Here is a 22,053-nt window from a genome sequence, read left to right as displayed (position 1 = left end):
TTCTCTTCCAAATAACGACCAAACACTTGAAAAAAATTTACTATTAAAAAAAAGAAAAGAAAAACGTTCTATGAAAAATAAAAAATATTTTAAAAAACTTATGACGTCATATTTGGAGTTGAATAAAGCAAACCCTTTCACTTTAAAAACATTTCAATAAGAGAAACGAAATTTTATTTTATATTACAAACAGCTAAATATTAATTTCATACTTTTATTTTGAAATTCTTAACGATAAGAATAAAACAAAAGTAATCAATGATGTCATACGGGAAATTTAAGGCGTCATACCGACTCCTCATCGTTTGTTCCGAGTTGCGACCTTACTCTTTGAAACCCTGATTGAGAGAAGGTGCGAAGGAAGGCTTTCCTTTCTTCCAGGAGTCCTGTTCCTCTTCGACCTGTTTTAAATTTTTGGGGGTCTTTTATTATTATTAATTATTTTTGGGGGGGATAAATTTAAAAAGTCTTCGGAACTTCGGCCAGGGTTCCGAGACATGACCGTTTGACTCCGGCCCCAACATCATCACGATGCCGTCATCTACGCTCAACGTCGCCGTCGTCTGTTCGAGCAACATGAACAGGAGCATGGAAGCTCACGCTTTTCTCAGGTGAAAAAGTCTTTTACGTGTAAACGATCAATCGCGACAGACTCAGTCCTGGCCTTGTTTGCCTCGTTTGTATCTTATCAATCACAGTTGGCCTTGTGATCGATTACGACTCTAGTCTTGTAATTAAACTAATTTGCCTCGTGAAAAGCTCTGATCAATCACAGTTGGTCTTCGAACGATCAAGATAAACTCAATCTAGATGTTTCATGTACATTATATGATCAATCACATGCTCACAAACTGTGATTGATTAAGACAAACCCAAGGTCTCGTGTTTTTTCAATTAAATCTCTGATCGATCACAGTCAGAGCAGATGTGATTTGACTTTAAGTCGAGGACTGAGTCTGCCATTGCAGCTGGTCACTGGTTTTTCTCAATTAAATTAATTAAATCTCAGATTGATTGCAGAATGACACTCTTGTGATTGATTACGACTCCAGTTCTGTAATTAAACTAATTATTCTCATGAAAAGCTATGATCAATCACAGTTGGATATTTTCAATTAATCCGGATATTTTTTGTATACATGTTATATTGTATACATCAATCGCAGGCTGACAGATTATGACAAACTTTGTGCTGGCGTTGCTTTTAATCTGTCTTTGCTGTAAACAAGAAATCACAGAAATGGATAGAGGCAACGTTGCATTGTTTTTCTAATTTGGATCAATCCCAGTTAATCTGCCTGCGATGATTATGGCAAACTAATCCCTAATCTTGTTGACTCTATGTGCCTCTTGGTAAAATTATAACTTTTTTGTAAATGGTTCGATCAGTCGCAGGCTAATAGATTGTGATTGATAGAAACCAAGCTCAGTCCCGAAATTGTTTTCTCTCAAGTTAAATGTAATAAACCTCTGATTACAGTTAACCTGCCTGTATATGATTGATCGAGACAAACTCACTTTTGGTTTTGTCTACTTTCTGCCGTTTTATAAACGGTCTGCTCAATCAAGCTTGGCCAGTCAACGAATGATTGTGGCCAACCTAATTCAATATAAATATCAGTTAATCTGCTTGTAATTGATTAAGACAAATTCAGTCTGGACTTTTCATAAATTGTCTGATAATTCAAATTTGGTAGGCGTTGCGATCTGCACAAACCCAATCCTGGGCTTGTCTACCTCATATTTAAAAAAATCACTTTGATCAATTGCTGACTGACAAATTCAGTTCTGGCCTTGTTTTTTATCAATTTAAATTTGGTTAATCTCATATCAGTTAAAATTGGTTGGTCTGCAATGGACCATGACAAACTCAATCTTGGCATGTTTTTGTTTTTTTCAAGTGAATGAAATGCCGTATCAATCACAGTTTGTGATTTATCAGTAAAAACTCAAGCCTACATCCATCACCTGCAAACAGTCTGACTACTCAGATTTGTTTGGACTTGGATTGACCGCAACAAATTTAAAAATCCTGTTGTCAGTCATCACTCAATTTTTTTTCTGCAGTAAAAAGGGATTCAAAGTGAAATCGTATGGCACGGGCGACAAGGTGAAACTCCCCGGTACGGCACTCGACCGTCCCAACATCTATGACTTCAGTTCGACATACGACGAGATCTACCAGGACCTTCAGAACAAAGACAACAACTTGTATCCTTTCAGATGGCTTTTTTTTTTTTTTTTTTTTTTTTTTAAATATAATTGATTATGTTTTCTTAATTAATACAACAGTTATACGCAAAACGGCCTCCTCCACATGCTCGATCGAAACAGGAGGATCAAAACTAGGCCGGAACGGTTCCAGGACGCGGACGACAAGTTCGACGTCGTCGTGACATGCGAAGAGCGTGTGTACGACCAAGTCCTAGAATGTACGTTTTATTTTTATCATATTTATATAATATATTTATTATATAATATTATACACTGACTGGCAAAAAATTCCGCCCACTTGTTATATAACTTGATTTGTATATATTTTTATATATTAATCAAAATTTCACGTTTTTTAACATTTAATAATTGAGTCTTTGTCTAAAAAAATTTTTAAAAAAAGTTAATCGCTAAGGAAAATAAAAAAATTTAAAAAAGACGGACAGATACAATTTGTTTTAGATTTTTTTTAAATTGCATCTTGAAGTCACCTCAGCATACTTTCTACGTCTGGAATCCTGGACTAATCTGTCCCTTTGTTGGAAGTTAGCCCACTCTTTCACCAAGAGCCCTTTCAAGATCGTGGAGTGTATCAGGAAGTGATGGATATGCTCTTATTCGTCTTTTGAGGTTATGTTCGTGGGGGTTCAAGTCTGGAGAACCATCTGGCCAGGCTAAGACCCTGATGTGATGCTGGTGAAGGTACGTTCGTACTATCCGAGCGACATGTGGACGAGCATTATCGTGCATTAGAAAAGGATTGACACTGATTTCATCGAGGATAAGCAACGCATTATGTTCAAAAATTTCATCCACATAGTGAGTGTCCGTCAAAGACCCTCTACGAACAACAGCCAGCTGTTCAAAAAATCCCCCACCACACTGTCAATGAGCTACATTGAAAACATTGGCTCTGGGAAAAATTACAAGCTTCGTACCTTTCATTCTGCCTTCTCCACACTCTAGAAATCGTAGAGCAAATATACACTCATCTGTAAAAAGTATAGCAGACCAATCGATTAAAAACCAATGGATATGTTCTCAAGGAAATGGTTGTTGTGCAAATCTGTGTGTTCTGGTCAATTCTGGTCCTATTCCAATCAAAAGATCAGTCCATACTGATTTAATCTTCAAACAGTGTGTTCAGAAATTTGGACACCTCGAACTTTCTGGAGCCGATGATTTGCTTGAAAAACAGTAAGGTGCCGGTTTTGCAAAAAATTCTCAAAGTCAAAACACGGTCATCCTGTGGTTCTATCATCCAGAACCGGGCCTTCTACAGTAGGACCCAGTTTCTCAAAAACTTCTAACGGCGTCTCACAGTGTTTAGTAGGGAACAAAACAATAGCCGCATACCTGATGGAACGTCCATCATCAATAAGTGCCACACCACACGCAACATCCACAGCACTAAGTGGCAGTTTTAAGTTTAAATATTGAAATTAAGAAAAATAGATGAAAACTAAACAGTTTATTGCTTCAGAATTCAAATGAGTTTGAATAAACATTCTAAATTCAGTAAAAATTAAACATTGAAAAATCCTTTATCCCTATTTTGGATTAAGATTAAGTGTGTTTACGTCTAATTGATATTCCCAATTTAAAACATACCATAAACAAATATTTACTGATAAAAATAATGAGAAAATTAAGGGCAGAATTTTCTTTTATCGAGAAAATGAAAAAAAAATCAGTTTGGTAAAATTTTTTGCCTGTCAATGTATTTAATATAATATTTAATTTATTAATTATTAATAATTATTTATAAGTTTTAAATTATAATTAATTATATTATATTTTATCATAATATAATTGTGAAGGATTAATTATAATTTATCATATTATAACTTTTAGATATTATAAATATTATATATTATAATTATTAATTTTTTAAGGGTGCTTAAATGGCTAAGGTTACTTCTTAGTTTAGCTACATTCCCTTCTGAGTTCTGTAACAGCTCTGACTTCAATATATATTCTTATTTCAATTCATTAATATTTTTATGTAAGGTTTGGGTTGAAATAAAAAAGGTAGTGCCGCGAGCGGGATTCGAACCCACGATCTTCGGCTACCACTTGTGCTATTGTCACTTTGATCCACTCGGACACCAACTCTCCCCAATTCTCAACCTACAACCTTTCGAATTTTCCCTCCCGTTTGCCATTTTTCAATTTACAATTCGAGAGGTTGTAGGTTGAGATGGTGGAGTTGGTGTCCGAGTGGATCGAAGTGACGATAGCTCAAGTGGTAGAGCAGCAGCATATTTAGCCGAAGGTCGTGGGTTCGAATCCCACTCGTGACTAACTTTTTCATTTCAACCAAAACCTTACATAAAAAGATTAATTAATTGAAAGAAGTCATTTGGTCAATAGACCAGTAATTATAATGGATATATCGTTATAATTAATTTATTAATAATAATTTATTATATTTAATTATAATATAATTATAATAATTTAATTATAATTTAATAATCTACCATAATTTATTACATTATAACTAATTGTAATATAATTATGATCATTTATTAATATTATATTTAATTTTTTTGGTAAGATTTTGAAAACAGGACGGCAGAAGACAGCGCGGGCGTTCATATAATCAACATCGACATACAGGATAACCACGAGGAGGCAACCATCGGTGCTTTCCTCATCTGCGAACTCATAACAATGGTAATTTTTTTTATAAATTTGGTTTTTAATTGTTTAAAAAAAAAAAATTTTAAATTGTTGGTAGATGTCCAATGCGGATGACTTGGACAACGAAATCGACAACCTGCTTGCAACATATGAGCAGAAGTGCAACCGTGCGATCCTCCACTGCGTCCTGTTCTACTGATTCGATTAAAATTAAAAAAAAAAGTTTTTTTTTGTTTTGTTTTTTTAATTTAATATCCAAACCTTTTTCTCCTTTTGTTTTTCTTTGTAAATAAAATACGATTTTTTAATATTTTTATTGTGATTTTATAGGTTGCTTTCCTTTGAGGTCTTTTTCAGATTGATGCCTGCCTCTCTTAAGCTCGAGTGTATGCTGTCCATTTGCCTCTGTACGGGTGTCATCTCATTTTCGATCTGCCTCAGCATGTCCTCAACCTTGGACGCTTGTGTCGTAGACAGCTGCGTTGTGAGCATGTGCGACTTGGGACGCTTTTCCCTTGTCTCGTCGCCCTTCGATTTCATGCTGCATTTCATTTCCGAATCGGCGCTCAACCCCGAGCTTTGTGATACCAACGGGTGCATGAGTAGTTTCTCCTTCGCTCCAATCTGCTTCTCGTCGTGTCCTTCTTCAATCTCGTCGCTGATCTTCTTCAGGACCAACTTGGGCAGCAGCGGGTTGTCCTTGGGCAGTTCGGTTATGTCCAAGAACGATCCGGAAAGGTCTTTGAGGGCGTCCCTGCTGCCAACTGCAGCATCCTGAACGATCCTGTTGTCGCTGGGCATCTTGCTCGGTTGAGTCGGTAATATGCTTGTTTTAATCTGTAATTTACCAGCTGGTACAATGTAACTATGCTTTGGCGACGGCAGCGGCGAACGATATATAATTATTTCTGGCTGTTTCAATGGAATGGCGAACGCTTTCTCTGGCGAAGGCACAGGCGATAAATAGTCACAACTGCATGAACCTTTAACCGGCTTCTCCTTTGAAACTAGATCCATTTCCTCTACTGAAAATTTAACAGGTTTTTCTGTTGATAGTTGCCATTGTGGACTGAACGGAGGTGTGACGGGCGGAGGAGAAGGTGTAGGGATGAGTTCAGTGTTGGAATCCGCTTCCCAGATTTCAGACTTCTGCGACCTGAGGTTCTTTCTGCTTGGAGCATGTCTGATCTTTGGTATTGGTTCAACTTCGTTGAAAGGGTTGTAATATAATAGCTTTTTGTCAACGAAATTTTTATCCATTATGATGGTGCGTTCGCAAGGGCTGTATTCGTCCGTCCGTTCTGGGAGTACCACTTTAAGTGATTGCGCACCTTTCGAATGGGATTCTTTTTCATCCTTCTCATCATATCGATGGAGCCTGTATTCACGTCTGAACACTGGCTCTTCGAGTTTGATGATGTCCGTCCAGCTGTCCGGCAGGTCGATTTGCTTCTTACAAGTCGGCAGCATGTCCGTGTCGTCCTTGGAGAACTCGTCAAACCTAAAGAAGCGTTGGTTCATGCCTTCCATCGTAGCAATGAAAGGACGCGTCTTCTGGAGCTTGGTGAAGCGGTAGTTGGCGAATATGAGCGAAGGGTAGCGCGGGACGATATTCTCCCTTATGAGGCTCTCGTGGTTGCCATCAGGGAAGAGACGCTTGTGGCCGAGCGACACCTCAACCTGAGGTACGTAGTACGGCCCTGGGACGACTTTGACCTTGAGTGTGTTGTCTACAAGGGCTTTCTGGTGGAGGCGAAGAACCCTAGGGTTCTTACCTACGTTCGTCACCTCCATATATAGTATGTCAATCAGCTTCAGCTTGACGGTGAGTGGCGGTCCAACCCAGCCGTGCGGTGCCAATGAGGCGCTACGCACCATCTCATCGCAATGAAGTGCATCCTCCTTCAATTTCTCTTCCTCAACAACCTTCACCTTCTTCTCATCGCAAACCATAAAGTTATCCTCCCAACTATTAAAATTAAAAATTCACAATTAAAAATAAACATATCATAAACATTTTGTCCAAAAGTCCCAAATAAAAAAAAAAAAAAAAAAATTATGCGATCAATATTCTTTTTAAAGGACTTTCGGCTCAAATGTACGAAACGTACCCACAATTGTTCCATCGTCCCTGGTGTCTTGCTCGTGGATATTTTGGACTGGATGCTTTTCTCATAGTAGTCACGAGGGTCTCTACACTCGTAGCCGGGGAACATGTAGTCCAGGGTGTTCTTCTCCTTTTTCTCTGGTTTGACGAGGGCGGATTCATATGACCGGTAGTCCATGCTGTAATGTTGCCTGTTGTCCTGCTGGTTCTCTTTGCGACGCAGCTTCAAAAAAATTAATTAATTACAGAATGTCACAAAAGCAAAAAACCTTTATCATACCATCTTGGACGAACAAACCGATTCGTGAGTCTCCTCCATCTTCTTCGTATGCTTCCTCATCCCGTTGAAACCTTTAAAAAACAGAAAAAAATGAGTCGAGTGCTGTATAGTTGGCATTTGAACATAATGTTGGACACACGATCGTGTTCAAAATGGTTGACCTATCTGAAGGAACAAGCTTCATCTATTTTGTTACTTATGTTGTACATTGTTTTTGTTATTAAAACAAATCTTTCATTCCTACTCGTCATCATCATTGTCCTTAGCTTTCAACCTCTGAGGAGAGAAGAGGAAAATAACCTTGGGAGTTAGAATGTGATCATGATCAAGAACAAAATGGTCGACTACCATCTGGACGTACACCCTCCAATGTTTTCTTTAAGTTGTCATTAAAATACTTACTTCTTTCCCGTCGTCATCATTGTTGTGCTTAGGCAGACTTTCAACCTCTTTGGAGAGAAGGGGAAAAGAACTTAGGGAGTTAGAACGTGATCATGATCACGATACAACTCAAAATGGCCGACGTACTCGGAAGAATCTCTATCAATGTTTTTTTTTTTTTAAACTTTGTATGTTGTATATAATGTATGTTGCTATTAAAATGCATACTACCTTCTTTCTTGCTCATCATCTTCACCCTTCTTCCCTTGCTCCTCCCGCGATCTCAGATTCCGCCGACCGGATCGTGTTCTTTCACCATATGGTTTTTTTTTAAGTTTAACCATTTTATAACATTGTGTAAAGTGTATATTGTAAAAAAAAACTTAGTTTTTTTTTCTCGGGTGGCGAGGAAGAAAGTCGCGCGGAAGAGGTTTTGACTCAAAAAGGCCAAAGTCGTACTTATCGAAACGGTACGCTCTATTGAGCTAGTTCATGGAACAGTTAAAACAAACTAGGTTATGTTTTTAAAGAAGTAAAAAAAAGATTGTTTCGTTTTTAAAAATTTGTTTTAAACTTGTTTTAAGCAATTATTGACAAAAAAAAAGTATTAATGCGGAACAGAAAAGAAAACAAAATTAGTTCTGTATAGGAGAAAAAAAGTTCATTATAAAAGAAAAACCGTCAATAGTTATGTTTTGGGAATAGTTCATTTAAACTAGTACAGATAACCTAGTTCGTTCGAACTGGTTTACGCTTTGTTAGAAAACGAAAAAAAATCGTTTAAAAAAATTAATTTCTTCTTTTAAGTAATTAAAAAAAAGTTCTATTAATCATGTATGAAGAAGAAAAAAAGTAGTTCACTTTAAAAGAAGTTCTACTAGGTCATTATTTTTTGGGGGGGAATAGTTCGTTTGAACTAGTTCTGATAACCTGATCGAACGAACTAGTTTATTCTTTTTAGACAAAAAAATGTTATTTAAAAATTAATTTAAACTTGTTTTAGGTAATTAAAAAAAGTTCTATCAATGCTGAATAGAAGAAAAAATAGTTCATTATAAAAGAAGAACCGGTCAATAGTTCATTTGACCCAGTTCAGAAAACCTGTTCGAACGAACCAGTTTATGCTTTTTGGACAAAAAATAGGTTATTAATTATATATACTATATATATTATTAACGTATAAGTTCTATTAATGCTGTATGGAAAAAAGTTCACTATAAAAGAATAACCAGACAAGTTATTTTTTTTGGGGGGGGGGGTTCACGTTTGAACTAGTTCGTTCAATTATACATTTTTGACTTCCAAGTTTCAGGAAGGTATCAACAAAGACGCTCCACGTGCCGCCGGTAAAAAACAAAAACAAAAAGAATTTCTATTTTTTTTTTTTTTTAAAGAGTATACGGTTTTTTCTACAATTGTTGACGGTATGTATTTCAAATTTTGCTACTTTCCTTTAAATTTGATTTAATTTTGATACAGGAAGTAGGCGACTTGTTTTGATAAATGACAGGATTTTATTTTGTCTAAACGGCTCAACTTTTAAATTGAAAAGAAAAAAAGTTTCATTTCTTCAGGGGGGGGGGATTTTTGGGTTATTTTTTCTTTGTGAACCTCTGGTAGAATCGTTTGACTCCTTTCTTCTTTTCGGGTTGGTTCTCGTCCCCTGAGATGGACGATGTCTGGGGCGAGGGGGGCTCGAGGAATACGCTCACAGCTGAATGCCTTGACTCCCAGATGGGCTCCGCGTCGAGGCTCTGTGGCAGAGACTTCCTCAGCTCGTTCTCTTTGGCGATGGTGACTGGGACCTCTGACTGCTGGTCGCTTCTGCGCACTTTGGCCATTTTGTCCCTGAGGCTGTTGATTTCGTCTCGTATGGGGCTCATCTCTTTCTGTATACCTAAGGCCATGTCCGTGAAAGACTTCTTCGGGCTTTTCTCAAATGCTGGACTCTCTTCTTTGATGGTTGGAAGCGGTCGGTCCTTGGACGAGTGCCTCTTGAGGCTTTTTTTCCTCTTCTGTGGCGTTTTCCGCTTGTTGTTCTTATCCTCGGCTTCACTCATTTCCTTCGCAGTTTTGAAACTGTCTACCGAAATGGTGGATTTTTTCTTGTACAAGGAGTTACCCCTGGCCTCTTTACGGTCAGATTCGTCAGATTTGAAGGATTTACGGCTTGCATTGCCAAAAAAGCTTTTTTGGGAGAGTGTCGTGCTCTTCCGGTCTTCGTTTATCGTCTGGCCGAGCTTGTCGATGCCGCGTTTAAGGCGGTCTGTGACCGTCTGGTCCTCCTCGACGCCCCACTGGTAGGGCTGGCTCCCATGTGGTGACGGGGAGACGGGACTGGCACCTCGTGCGTGCAGGTACCTGTTGATCCTAGCCAGGGCATACTCTTCTGATGTCGTCCTGCCATGTTTTGGTGAATCGCTTACCAAGGGCTGGATCTGCATATCCACCATAGATTCTCTATGTAGCAGCACACTTTTCAAATGTTCTATTAGAAAAAAAAAATATATATATAAATATTTAAAAAAACCAACAAGACAGTTTGTAATACTTACCCCTTTTGGGGTTGTTGTGTGTCCAGGTGACTTTAGAGCTGTTGGATCTTTCGATCTTAGGAACCGGAACATCTGACACCACTTCATCCTTCTTTTCGTTTTCCTTGTTTTCTATCGTGATTTTATTGATTTTAGGCAGACCTGCATTCGTCGGTTCATCCATCTCGGACAAGGGCGTGTCGTAGACCTCGTTCTGAGGGTAGAAGGTGCCCCTCCTTCCCCTCGTCGCTTTCGGATCGGCTTCGATATAGTCGAGCTCTTCTCCGCTGGGCACCAAGTTCAAAGGCACCATCCTTTTGAGGAATGCCATGTGCGATGTGGCCGCGTGTGCTTTTGTGATGGAATTGGTGCGGTCTCTATTGTTCAAGGTGCCGTGCGGCGAGTAGATGAAGTGTTTCGAGTACATCAGCTTGTTTTCAAGGTGGAACTTTTTCATCTGCTTTGGCGAACGGTGTTTGTATGAAGGCTCGTAATCCCTTTCAAAAAGGACTTTGAGCGGGTTCCCCACGGATGTGGGCGACACATCTGTACCCTTCTCTAATTTGTACTTGTTCAGGTGGTACTCTTTCACCTTTTGCATTTTGTCATAGTGGAGTTGGAGCCAGCTTTGGGGCATGTCAAACCCTTCGTCCTCAACCTCCTCCTCCTCCGGTTGGTTCTGATCGAGCATGCACTCAGCCATGGCGAGGTTCTGCATCCCGTCCTTCTTGCCGAGCCACCGACCGCCTGTCTTGACCTGAGTGTTGCGCCCCGAGTCAATGAACATGATCGGCCTCCTGGCGAGGGATTTGTTCACGCTGAGCAGATTGTATTGGTTGTGGGGGTAAATCTCGAGGCCGCTGATCATCACGACGACCTGTGGCACAAATTGCGGACCTGGTACGACGCTGATCTGAAAAATACAAAATGATCAGTAAGATCTCTCCACACAAATCATGGCAAATTTTGGAGGATGGCCAAGTACCTCAATGTCATGATGATACAACAAACAAGGGCAACATTATACTTGTCATTTATGATTTATTTTAAGGTAGATCATGGGCACATCACTGTGGTATAATTTCACTGGTCGTATAATTTCACTGGTCGTATAATTTGGAAAAAGTGACATAGCTAGACATGACACACAAGACTTCTAAGTTGTATTAGTTTTTTCAGAACAGATGGCTTACCTCGAGGGTGTGATGGTCGATGGCGCCCTTGTTAAGCCGTAGCAGGACAGGCGGAAGTGCTACAGGAGTGATTTCGATGAAGAGGAAGTCGTTGATGCGCATCTTGACGATGAGGGGAGGCCCGACCCAACCGTGTGCAGCAAGGGAGCCCCTCTCATTCTTGTCGATCTTCAACTCCTTCTTTGCCTCTTTGACGGCTGTTTCGACAGCGACTTCTGGTTTGCACTCTTCCAAACTCATCTCCTGTTTCAACTACGGATAAAAATATTAACTTTTTTTTTTACTTCAGCCTGATGAAACTAACTTTGGCATTCTCTCCTTCGGGGAGGCTGGCGTGTATCGACAGATGGGTCTGCGTAGCGCCCTCCTGGTAGTCTTTCATCGAACGCAATTTGTAACCAGGGAATGTATACTGCAGCATGCGCACTTTCTTCTCCTCTGGGTCGATTATAGCCGCCTCGTAACTGTTGTAGTTCATGCTGTAACGCTCCCTGTTATGAAATTTGGTATACTGGAGGAGGTGCTAGAAAAAACAAAACAAACAACAACGTAGAACCATCCCATCGTATTAAAGCTTATAACTAACCTTTTCGTCCTTGTCCATCGATGCCCTTTTTCTACTCAACGCCCTCCCGTCCATCGCGCCCCCTTAAAACCTTTTTTTCTTATTCTTTTATGTTATACCTGTTATTTAAATGTATATATATTTTTTGAAAAAAAAAAAAAAAAAATATTATTGAACATGTGTTTTTTAAATTTATTTTTTCCACAAACAATTTTCCCAGTACTGCTTGGAAAAGAAAACGCTCAATATTGACACTGCGTCATGTCTTCAAATACTCATTGACCTGGAATAATGATGGATTTGGAACAATATAGACTTATGAGAGTCAGTATCTAAAAATGATGAGAAAAATTTTGCCCAAGATTAATAAGAAATGACCAAAGCCAGTCAATAGCTGAACGATGTTAATTATGAAACAATATTGATCTCAGGATGGTCAACCATAGGCAAACCACAATGTTATTTGTGAAACAATATTGATCCAACCCAGTCAATACATAATAATGTGAATTGCGAAGCAATACTGCAACAAGTTACCCAATAATCGAACAAACAACAATGGAACTAACAAACAAACCAATTTAGGACCTAAGACTGACAACAATTAGGTATATCAAATGACATTGACTTAATCAAGTCAATAATAACGTATTTGTGAAATAATATTCCCTAAGACTGACAACAATTTGGCATATCAAACGGCATTGACCTAATCAAGTCAATAATATCGTATTTGTGAAATAATATTCCCCAAGACTGACAACAATTTGGCATATCAGACGACATTTACCTAATCAAGTCAATCAATAACGTATTTGTGAAACAATATTCCCTAAGACTGACAACAATTTGGCATATCAAACGACATTGACTTAATCAAGTCAATCAACAACGTATTTGTGAAACAATATTCCCTAAGACTGACAACAATTTGGCATATCAGACGACATTTACCTAATCAAGTCAATCAATAACGTATTTGTGAAACAATATTCCCTAAGACTGACAACAATTTGGCATATCAAACGACATTGACTTAATCAAGTCAATCAACAACGTATTTGTGAAACAATATTCCCTAAGACTGACAACAATTTGGCATATCAGACGACATTTACCTAATCAAGTCAATCAATAACGTATTTGTGAAACAATATTCCCTAAGACTGACAACAATTTGGCATATCAAACGACATTGACTTAATCAAGTCAATCAACAACGTATTTGTGAAACAATATTCCCTAAGACTGACAACAATTTGGCATATCAAACGACATTGACCTAATCAAGTCAATAATAACGTATTTATGAAATAATATTCCCCAAGACTGACAACAATTAGGCATATCAAACGACATTGACTTAATCAAGTCAATAATAACGTATTTGTGAAATAATATTCCCCAAGACTGACAACAATTTGGCATATCAAACGACATTGACTTAATCAAGTCAATAATAACGTATTTGTGAAATAATATTCCCTAAGACTGACAACAATTTGGCATATCAAACGACATTGACCTAATCAAGTCAATAATATCGTATTTGTGAAATAATATTCCCTAAGACTGACAACAATTTGGCATATCAAACGACATTGACCTAATCAAGTCAATCAATAATAACATAAATGAACTAATTTCGTGGTCCGCTTGACCAATTAATACTTTACAATTAATTAAGGTTTTTAGTCGAGATGAAAAAAAGTTAATGGCACGAGAGGGATTCAAACCCACGACCTTTCGCTAGATACGCCGCTGCTCCACCACCTGAGCTATTGTGACCTCGATCCACTCGGACATCAACTCCCCATCTCAACCCACCTTATGAATTTTCCCTCCTTTTGCCATTTTTCAAATGTCGTTGTTGAAAAATGGCAAAAGGAGGGAAAATTCATAAGGTGGGTTGAGATGGGGAGTTGATGTCCGAGTGGATCGAGGTCACGATAGCTCAGGTGGTGGAGCAGCGGTGTATCTAGCCGAAGGTCGTGGGTTCGAATCCCTCTCGTGCCATTAACTTTTTTTCATCTCGACTAAAAACCTTAATTAACTGTAAAATAATAACATATTTGTGATATTGAGTTAAGCTAATCAATATCTGTAAAAAAAAAGTTATAAATCAAAACAATATTGACCTAACCCAGTCAATACAAAATAAAACAATTTGTGAAATAATATTCACTAAGACTGACAACACTAAGGCTTATTGAACAATATTGACCTAACCCAATCAATAATTTTGATTTTTTAAACAAGACTGCTACCAGTTACCCCACTAACTAAACAAACAACATTAATTGTGAAATAATATTGACCTTTGCAGGCCAATATACGCAAAATAATGTGACACATCAAACAGACTTTACCTAGTCAATAAATAACACCTTTGTGTAACGTTCCCATTCGATGGAACCTTACAAATTATCGAATAAAAAGGGAAAATAATTTAAAAAAAATATAACTGAAAATAAACAAAGAGATATCAATTCTCTCCTTACAACAGGCCAATAAGGTGCATAGAGGGAGGGGTCCAAAGGAGTAAGAGTTAAACAAGAGGAGTCTTGAATCAGTGGTCAGTCTGAAAGGACAAAATTGAGAAGGGCCAAGCTGTGTGTTTTTCAAATTAACCAGTGGAGTCTTTATTTTATAAACGTTCCTGGCCTCGTGAGGTGAGCCTTCCCTTTTAATTTACCTTTAGCAATAGTTTGTTTTGTATTTTGATAATTAGTCATTTTCTATTTATTTGGGATTTGAGAAAAAAGAAGAATTTTATTTTATATTATTATTTCAAAAGAATATTTAAATAATTTGTTTTGGTTTTCTTCATGAATTATAATAAACTCTTATTTTAAAAGGAATTTGTTTATACTATTTTTTCTTCCGTTTGTGACATTTGTATACAAACTGTTAAGGAAACGCTTATTAAAAAAAGAAAAAACTTAAATAAACAATCGATTGTATATTGATAGTTCATACATGAGGACCCGAAGTTATGTACAGTATAAAACATCGATTTATCACCCGTGATGATCACTCGTCCAAATGCCTGTAGACTCGGCGCAACTTCTCCCTTTTGTTCCTCTTGGCTGAGTGGTCTTTCCAAGGCTTGGCGCCGGTCGTCGTCTGCACTCCAAATCTGCAAAGAAAAAAAGTCCTGTGAATGAAAACAGCTTTAATTTTTATTTACTTTTTTTACGTTTGTACGCCGTCAGGCATGATCTTCACAACACCCTTGTTATGCACGCCGGGCGTGTCCTTGCGGAAGAAACTGCTGTCGACGTCATTCCCATTTACGTTGTTCACCTTGAGAAACAAATCAATTAAAAATCGACTTTAAATTTTATTACTATGTAGTTTTACCCGTATAGCCCGTGTAGCCTGCGGCGTAGGAAATGGCACTTTTTTATCTGACAATCTGAACTTATGGTATTCATCTTGCTCAACACCGGGAGGTGCAGCACAATAGAGCAGTCGCCCTTGTACAAAATCTTTCAAAACGTACCTCGCCGCCCTCGGATTATCTGGCTGGCCATTTTGTGTCATGAACCCTCTTGAATCTTCAATAAAATAAAAAATAAAATAAAAACAAAATGGTTAAAAAATGTTAAATACGAACAGGCATAAGCATTGAGGAATTCTTCAGGCGTAGGCGGCCTCCCTGGGTCCTCGCCAGGCAGCGGTTTCGGTATCATGACGGAGTATTTGTTCTCGAGAACATGCCTCGGTACGAGCGAGGAGAGCAGGCATACCGGCGGCACGTGGTCTCGCATTTGATCGACTGGAAGGATCCCGTTGAGTACCATCTCCGCCTTGGTCGAAACCTGTGATGGGAAGACGAGGCCAGGGCAGTCGCAGAGCATGACACTCTTCGTAAGATACAGTGTCTGAAAGTGCTTTGTCTTGCCCGGCGTCGCTGACACGGAAACCTTCTTCCCGGCGATGAGGGCATTGATCGTTGAGCTCTTGCCAACATTCGGGTATCCAACAAGGCCGACTGTAGTTACACCGGGTATGCGAGTTTCAAAGTCTTTTGGAAGGATGTTCTCAAAAAGATCGATGAGCTCCTCCCGTCCGAGTAAATCCCAAGGTTTTCTCCCATCTGAAAAAAAAAAGTTTAATAAACAAAACAGGTCAATATGAAAACAATAATTGATCTAAGGCATGTCTATTAAGTGCCATCATCCCACCTTAATAGACAATATTGACCCAGAATAAAGAGCGATAACAGGTGAGCAATATTGACCTCAACCAGTCAATACATAAACAATGTCGTATGATAAACAAAAGTATTGACTTAACCCAGTCAATTATTACAATAACACCCCAATTGTTAAAGCAAGGCAATAATGGGATATATCAAACAATTACAATTAATTAAGGTTTTTAGTTGAGATAAAAAAGTCAATGGCACAAGTGGGATTCGAACCCACGATCTTCGGCTAGATACGCCGCTGCTCTACCACTTGAGCTATCGTGACCTCGATCCACTCAGACACCAACTTCCTATCTCAACCGCACCTTTAGAATTTTCCCTCCTTTTCGCCATTTTTCATGAGATTTGTAAAACAATATTGCCAAAGTTGCTCAATAATTGAACAAACAACAATGGCAATCATAAAACAATATTAACCTTAAGTCAATAAATAATGTATTTATGAAACATTATAGCCATACAGGTGGCCATTCACGATCGCTCCTAGCAGTCCAAACGGAGCGACGCCGTTCCAAAAATCACGTCAATGGCAAAATAACTGGCATGCCCAGCTGAGCCGAATATTCAACCGGTCCAAACTCCATCGCACCACTCCAAACATCTACGGCACGATGATGGCATGGTGCGTTCGTGAATGGGAAAACCAGCATTTTTTGGCACAGTCTCCGTCTTTCTGTCACTGAGCGAACATCTCCGGCGTACATTCTCAAAAAGTCAAAAACGTTTATTATTTATTGACAATGACATCCAATCGAGATTTTATTGTTGAGGTGATTGAATTGTATGAAAATTTACCATGTTTATGGAAAGTGGTTGTCAATGATTACCATGATCGAAATAAAAGCAATTCAGTCCTCAACCAGTTTGTCGATCTTTTCAAAACAAAGGATAACAAATGCAATGAGAGATGCAGTATTGATAACCTCTAAGCGCTGAGCAGAAATCGTAGTTGAGAACTTAAGTTCTTCATAGTTCATCCCTGTAGCGAGAAATCGTAAAGTGGCTGCCAACCTTTCATGCAGAGTGATGATTTCTCTCATGACTGTCTTCTGTTTTCTAATCAAGGGGGTAACAAGCTGGAGTAAATATAAATAAGACTTAAGTTCACTATTTTTCGTGGTCCGCTTGACCAATTAATACAATTCAATTAAGGTTTTAAGTTGAGATAAAAAAGTCAGTGTCATGAGTGTGATTTGAACCCTCGACCTTTGGCTTGATACGTTGCTACTCTACCACTTGAGCCATCGTGACTTCTTTTGACTTGAAAAATGGCAAACAGGAGGGAAAATTCGAGAGTGGGGTTGAGATGGGAAGTTAGTGCCCAAGTGGATCGAAGTCACGATAGTTCAAGTGGTAGAGTAGCAACGTATCAAGCCGAAGGTCGTGGGTTCAAATCCCGCACGTGACACTGACTTTTTAATCTCAACTTAAAAACCTTAATTAATTGAATAAATAAGAAGTTAATATTTTTTTTGTAATGTTTTGGTTGAAATGAAAATATGCAAATAGTGTCACGAGGGGATTCGAATCCACAACATTCGGCTAAATACACTGCTGCTCTAACCACTTGAGCTATCGTGATTTCGATAGTTCGATCCACTCAGACACCAACCCCCCATCTCAACCTACAACCTTTCAAAATTTCTCTCTTTTTGCCAAAGGCCATGGATTCAGATCCCTCTCGTGGCACTAGCTTTTTCATTTCAATTAAAACCTTACAAAAAAGATTAATAATTGAAAGAAGTAATTTGGTCAATAGAACACTAAATATAATGAATAAATAAGACGTTTCATCCATCCTTAAATAGTTCCTCCAATCAGCGGGTTCAAGGGAAAGTTCTTTCACCAAATTGATGTGGGTATTACGACTTCTGTTTAGGAGCCACTTCTTACACCATTTCCTCTTTGGTTTTTTGCCTTTAATATATAAACAAACAGCAGCGTAGCACAAGAGATCGTCATCCATTTTGAGAAGGTAATTCACTAGATGACGTTCGGAGCGACTGGCTGTGGAGCGGTCGTGAATGCCCCTCAAATTTCCAAATGGAGCTGTACGGCTTGGCGCGGTTCCATTTGGAGCGATCGTGAATGGCCACCTTAAGGCTGACAACAATAATGTATATTGAACAATTTTGACTTAATTACTTAATTGACTACTCAATAACAAGGCATGTCAAACAATACTGAACTTACCCAGACAATAGATAATAATGCTAACTGTGAAACAATTGATGATATGATCAATAATGTGATCTATGAATCAATATTGAATTAACTGAATCAATAGATAATCAATAATGCGATTTTGTAAAATTAAGTCTTAGAAATGGTGAATGATGGAGTGAGTGTTCAATCATTTTTTAAAAAAGAAATAAGCCTTACACTAATGTATCATGTTGACCTGTACTAGCCGAAATCTGCAAAATAATGAGATATATAAAACAATATTGACCTAATTAGTAACTACTAACTCAGTCAATAGATAGTAAATAGTAGAGTTAATATTGCTGTACTTACTTTCCATTACAGTCAGGTCCTTTAACTGTTCAGATAGGGGGTGGTCGTTTTCAACCATTGAATTATAAATATCAGAATTATCGGCGTCAGAATAATCACATGCCGTTTTATCTGCTGAATCGTTCTGTTTTTCTTGTTTTACGTCTTCTTGTCGATTTGTGATTAAATTATCCTCTTCGTCTTCTTCTTCAATTTCCTTGAGTTTTTCAGCCGCCTCGGTTGCCGAGAAGAAAACGGCCCGTATGCCGGCCGACGTGAAATATTCGTACCACAATTTGCGCTGCCCCGGTGTAAGGAAGTCCGATTTATTCACGAGTAGTAAGTTCCTCTTTTGCCGGTCTACCTCATGGACGTATGACTCTAGATCCTCGGAACGGAACGCGAGCGGGTTACGCGAGTCGAGTATCTGGACGACGACGTCGCTCCTCTCGACGACCCTCCACAGCTGCCTCCAAAACTCGAGATTCTTCTCGTATGGGGTGAGTATGATCCCAGAATCTTCTTGAAGCGATGCAAGTCCTCGCCTCCAGAGGAGGAACGATTCTTTTTCTTTCGCCTGGACCTCATCAGCTGTCATAGTCTCATTCCATTCTGGCCTGAATTAAAAAGAAAAAAAATTAAAATTAAAAATATAAAAAAAAAGAAATGTAAACAACCTTCTGGGAATTTTCAAAAGGTGTTTTTTCTCTTCCTTGTCCTTCTGGAATTGTGCCATCTCTTCTTTAGTAAGTACTCCAATTCCGACACTTGGATTGACAAATGCGACATTCAACTTCTCAGCCTGTACTCAGAAGAAAAAAAAAAAAAAAAGACCTCAATTACAATGAATGTTCTGGTGTTGAAACTGCACCAAGCTTTCGGTGTTTTATTTCGCCTTCCTCAGAGCTACTTTCTCTGCCTGTATTTAAAATGGTTTTCTGCTATCAACATGTATAAATAAATTTTCTTTTTGGCATTTCACATACTAAATACAATGTTTTTTAATAAATAAATAAATGGCAGTTTTTAAAAACTATTATCACAGACAAAGTCAGAATGTAAAATGTGTGGTGTTTAGTGACCGTTAGTTAATGATGATTTAGTGACCACTCTCAACACAACACGCAAGAATGACACATCTACACAGAAAACAAATACTTTGAGCGCTGAAGATGATCTAAATAAAGATTGAAACGTTGGCACGATAAATGTTTTTCTAAAACCTACATCACACCAGACCGCATCTCATGATCACAAATAAGAATGTAAAAGACATTTAAATTTTTATTTAAAAAAAAATATTGTATATAGTATAATAAATTATAAAAAGATAAAAAATATTTATACATGTTGAGAAGAAAAAACAATGTTAAATACTGACAGAGAATCTAGCTCTGAGGAAGGTAAAATAAAACATCAAAAGCTTGGCGTAGTTTCAACGCCAGAACATTCATTGGACCACATCCCCAAACCTACCAAATATATTGGCAAATGAGCATACTCACTTGAAATTCAGTGCCGGCAAGTTCTGCTGTGGACAGAAACTCCTGGAACGACGACTCTTCTGTCACCGACCTTAGGTTGAGACGGCCCCAGTCATAGCCGTCATTCAGCTCTGCGGTGTGCAGCTGTCAATTGAAAAAACAAAATAAAAACCTTACATATCAAACAGGTCAATATTGACTATCTTAAAGGGGATATTTTTCTGAAAAATACATTAAAAGAAATATGAACCTTTTGCATGTCCCTCCCCCCACTCGACCTATCTCGGTGAAAGAAATAAAGTCAAAGGTCAGGTCTCTGGGCTTCCACTCTTATCCTATCTTACCTTATGTTTAGAAACAAGATGAAATACGTTATCTTACTCAGTTATATACGTTATCAAAGAGTTCGGTGTTAAAAAAATGAACTTTTTTCGCACTATCTGACGCTATCAAAACAAGGAAATGGCAGTTTGTTTCCTTCAGGAACAGGGCATTCTTCCACTAACTGTGCGAGGCTGCATTTGACAGGATCGCGTGATAAGTGGAGGTGCTACAAAGCGGAAAATTACTTTAAGAATTAACACATATCTAACTGGCTCAAGACTGCCATATCTGACCACCGTGCTGTTCATATACGTTTGGGCGTACAAAATGGTAAGCGTTAAATTTTGTGAAAGAGAGTTAAGTATAAATCATAACACGTTCGTTGATTTGTGCAACTACAAAGCCTGTGCGAACTCTATTTTGAGCACACATTTGCGCATTGGTGGCCCCAAATGCACTGTGGGAATTTATGAATCACTGTGAGAACACCGGGAGAATCTTACCACAGCAGTGGGTTTTTGGTGGCATTTGCTGCGAAACGAGAAAAAGTTTTCAACCGCTGTTCTGGACAGATCGGCTGCCACTCTCATCCCACACAATTCGTGATCGCTGCTGGGTCTGACATATCCAATCAGTGGAAGGCGTACGAAACATTATCCCAGGATTTTAGTTTCCGCCATATGACAATGAACCACTATCTCAATTTTGTCGACCCGACCACCCTTGCACATACGCAGTCCGTTGAAAGGGTATGGGGAAAAGCAAAAGTGAGGTATGAATGGCAGTGGGGTATTCGCCGAAGTTTATTGGAACTATGCAAATTTATGTGGTGGCAGTCATGTACGGCGAGAAATGTGGATGTTTTCGATGACATCCTTAGTAAAATAGTTTTCCTTTATTACAAAAACCAATTTATACACTTTATTATTACCTGAATTACTAAAAATAAAATGTTTCAGTATTTATGATTTCTTTTAAAGAAGCATTTTCTTAAGGGACCGGAGAGAGATCTTAGCGGTCAAGTGGGGACGAAAAAGGTCCAGAAATTCTATTGATTTCCTTACATCAGTACAGAATTATAGATCAAGAAGGAGAGGTAGGAACTTTCACAGGTCAATATTTGAAAAGGTTGAGGGATAAAACTATTGACTGGACACAAGATCAATATAGTCTGTCATATGAGCTAGACTTTTAAATGATTTTTCTTTAGTATTCCGCTTTCGATGATCGATTGGAACCACTTTCTCTTTATAAAACCGCCATATATGATCAATACTGACTACAATCAGGACCCCAAGTCGGCAAAAAATACCAGGAGAGGTTGTCACCTGTGTATTCAATATAGATTTAAGACTTCTTACCATGGAGTCGTTCTTCCTCTGCCCTCTGTTCGAAAACCTGTCCTTGACGAGTGCACGTCCTAAGCCCGTCTTTTTCTTCTTTCCCATTTTGCAAAATTTTAGGTTTTTTTTAGGTCAAACTTTGGGTATTTACCACTTAAAACGACTTTGATTAACTGACTTAAGACACAGCGTGACACTCTACGCGAGGTTACGACCAACAGTGTTGTAAATGTCAATCGGACAATTATAACCCAAAATAAGCACAAAAATTCT

The 22,053-nt window shown here is 38.4% G+C and overlaps 4 protein-coding genes and 1 long non-coding RNA gene across 8 annotated transcripts; 2 read left to right on the top strand and 3 right to left on the bottom strand.

Annotated features, from left to right (window-relative positions):
- The first annotated feature begins 298 nt into the window (after positions 1 to 298).
- Positions 299 to 5,091, top strand: LOC106663122 (RNA polymerase II subunit A C-terminal domain phosphatase SSU72). Its single transcript, XM_014387708.2, has 5 exons — positions 299 to 611; positions 2,068 to 2,211; positions 2,293 to 2,432; positions 4,772 to 4,890; positions 4,955 to 5,091. The coding sequence occupies exons 1-5, from the start codon at positions 532 to 534 to the stop codon at positions 5,054 to 5,056; spliced, it is 585 nt and encodes a 194-aa protein (XP_014243194.1). The 5' UTR covers positions 299 to 531; the 3' UTR covers positions 5,057 to 5,091.
- Positions 5,092 to 5,117: 26 nt separating this feature from the next.
- LOC106663121 lies at positions 5,118 to 8,095 on the bottom strand. Of its 4 annotated transcripts, none has more exons than XM_014387703.2 (4): positions 7,857 to 8,095; positions 7,245 to 7,315; positions 6,973 to 7,187; positions 5,118 to 6,826 (listed from the first exon to the last, which is right to left on the bottom strand). In XM_014387703.2, exons 1-4 carry the CDS (start codon positions 7,873 to 7,875, stop codon positions 5,182 to 5,184), a joined length of 1,950 nt encoding a protein of 649 aa, XP_014243189.1. In that variant the 5' UTR covers positions 7,876 to 8,095; the 3' UTR covers positions 5,118 to 5,181. The 4 variants fall into 4 exon arrangements, with proteins under 4 accessions (XP_014243189.1, XP_014243190.1, XP_014243191.1 ...); XM_014387704.2 differs by lacking the exon at positions 7,857 to 8,095 and adding an exon at positions 7,647 to 7,810; XM_014387705.2 differs by lacking the exon at positions 7,857 to 8,095 and adding an exon at positions 7,406 to 7,639.
- Positions 8,096 to 8,962: 867 nt separating this feature from the next.
- Positions 8,963 to 12,001, top strand: LOC106663123. The gene is made up of 3 exons (XR_001339996.2): positions 8,963 to 9,049; positions 11,339 to 11,570; positions 11,642 to 12,001. It is a non-coding gene; the product is annotated as an uncharacterized LOC106663123 (long non-coding RNA).
- LOC106663120 lies at positions 9,062 to 12,082 on the bottom strand. Its single transcript, XM_014387702.2, has 5 exons — positions 11,939 to 12,082; positions 11,657 to 11,875; positions 11,353 to 11,604; positions 10,181 to 11,072; positions 9,062 to 10,113 (listed from the first exon to the last, which is right to left on the bottom strand). Exons 1-5 carry the CDS (start codon positions 11,990 to 11,992, stop codon positions 9,218 to 9,220), a joined length of 2,313 nt encoding a protein of 770 aa, XP_014243188.1. The 5' UTR covers positions 11,993 to 12,082; the 3' UTR covers positions 9,062 to 9,217.
- Positions 12,083 to 14,859: 2,777 nt separating this feature from the next.
- On the bottom strand, positions 14,860 to 22,005 carry LOC106663118 (large subunit GTPase 1 homolog). Its single transcript, XM_014387701.2, has 8 exons — positions 21,799 to 22,005; positions 20,135 to 20,257; positions 19,307 to 19,431; positions 18,651 to 19,246; positions 15,537 to 16,019; positions 15,281 to 15,477; positions 15,117 to 15,223; positions 14,860 to 15,056 (listed from the first exon to the last, which is right to left on the bottom strand). Exons 1-8 carry the CDS (start codon positions 21,883 to 21,885, stop codon positions 14,951 to 14,953), a joined length of 1,824 nt encoding a protein of 607 aa, XP_014243187.1. The 5' UTR covers positions 21,886 to 22,005; the 3' UTR covers positions 14,860 to 14,950.
- Positions 22,006 to 22,053: the final 48 nt, after the last annotated feature.

This window comes from Cimex lectularius, unplaced genomic scaffold (genome assembly GCF_000648675.2).
Source record: "Cimex lectularius strain Harlan isolate CLEC.00 unplaced genomic scaffold, Clec_2.1 scaffold14, whole genome shotgun sequence".
In the NCBI taxonomy this organism is placed as follows: Eukaryota; Metazoa; Arthropoda; class Insecta; order Hemiptera; family Cimicidae; genus Cimex; species Cimex lectularius.
The sequence above is the reverse complement of the archived record's forward strand: the minus strand, read 5'-3'. Positions and strand labels throughout refer to the sequence as shown.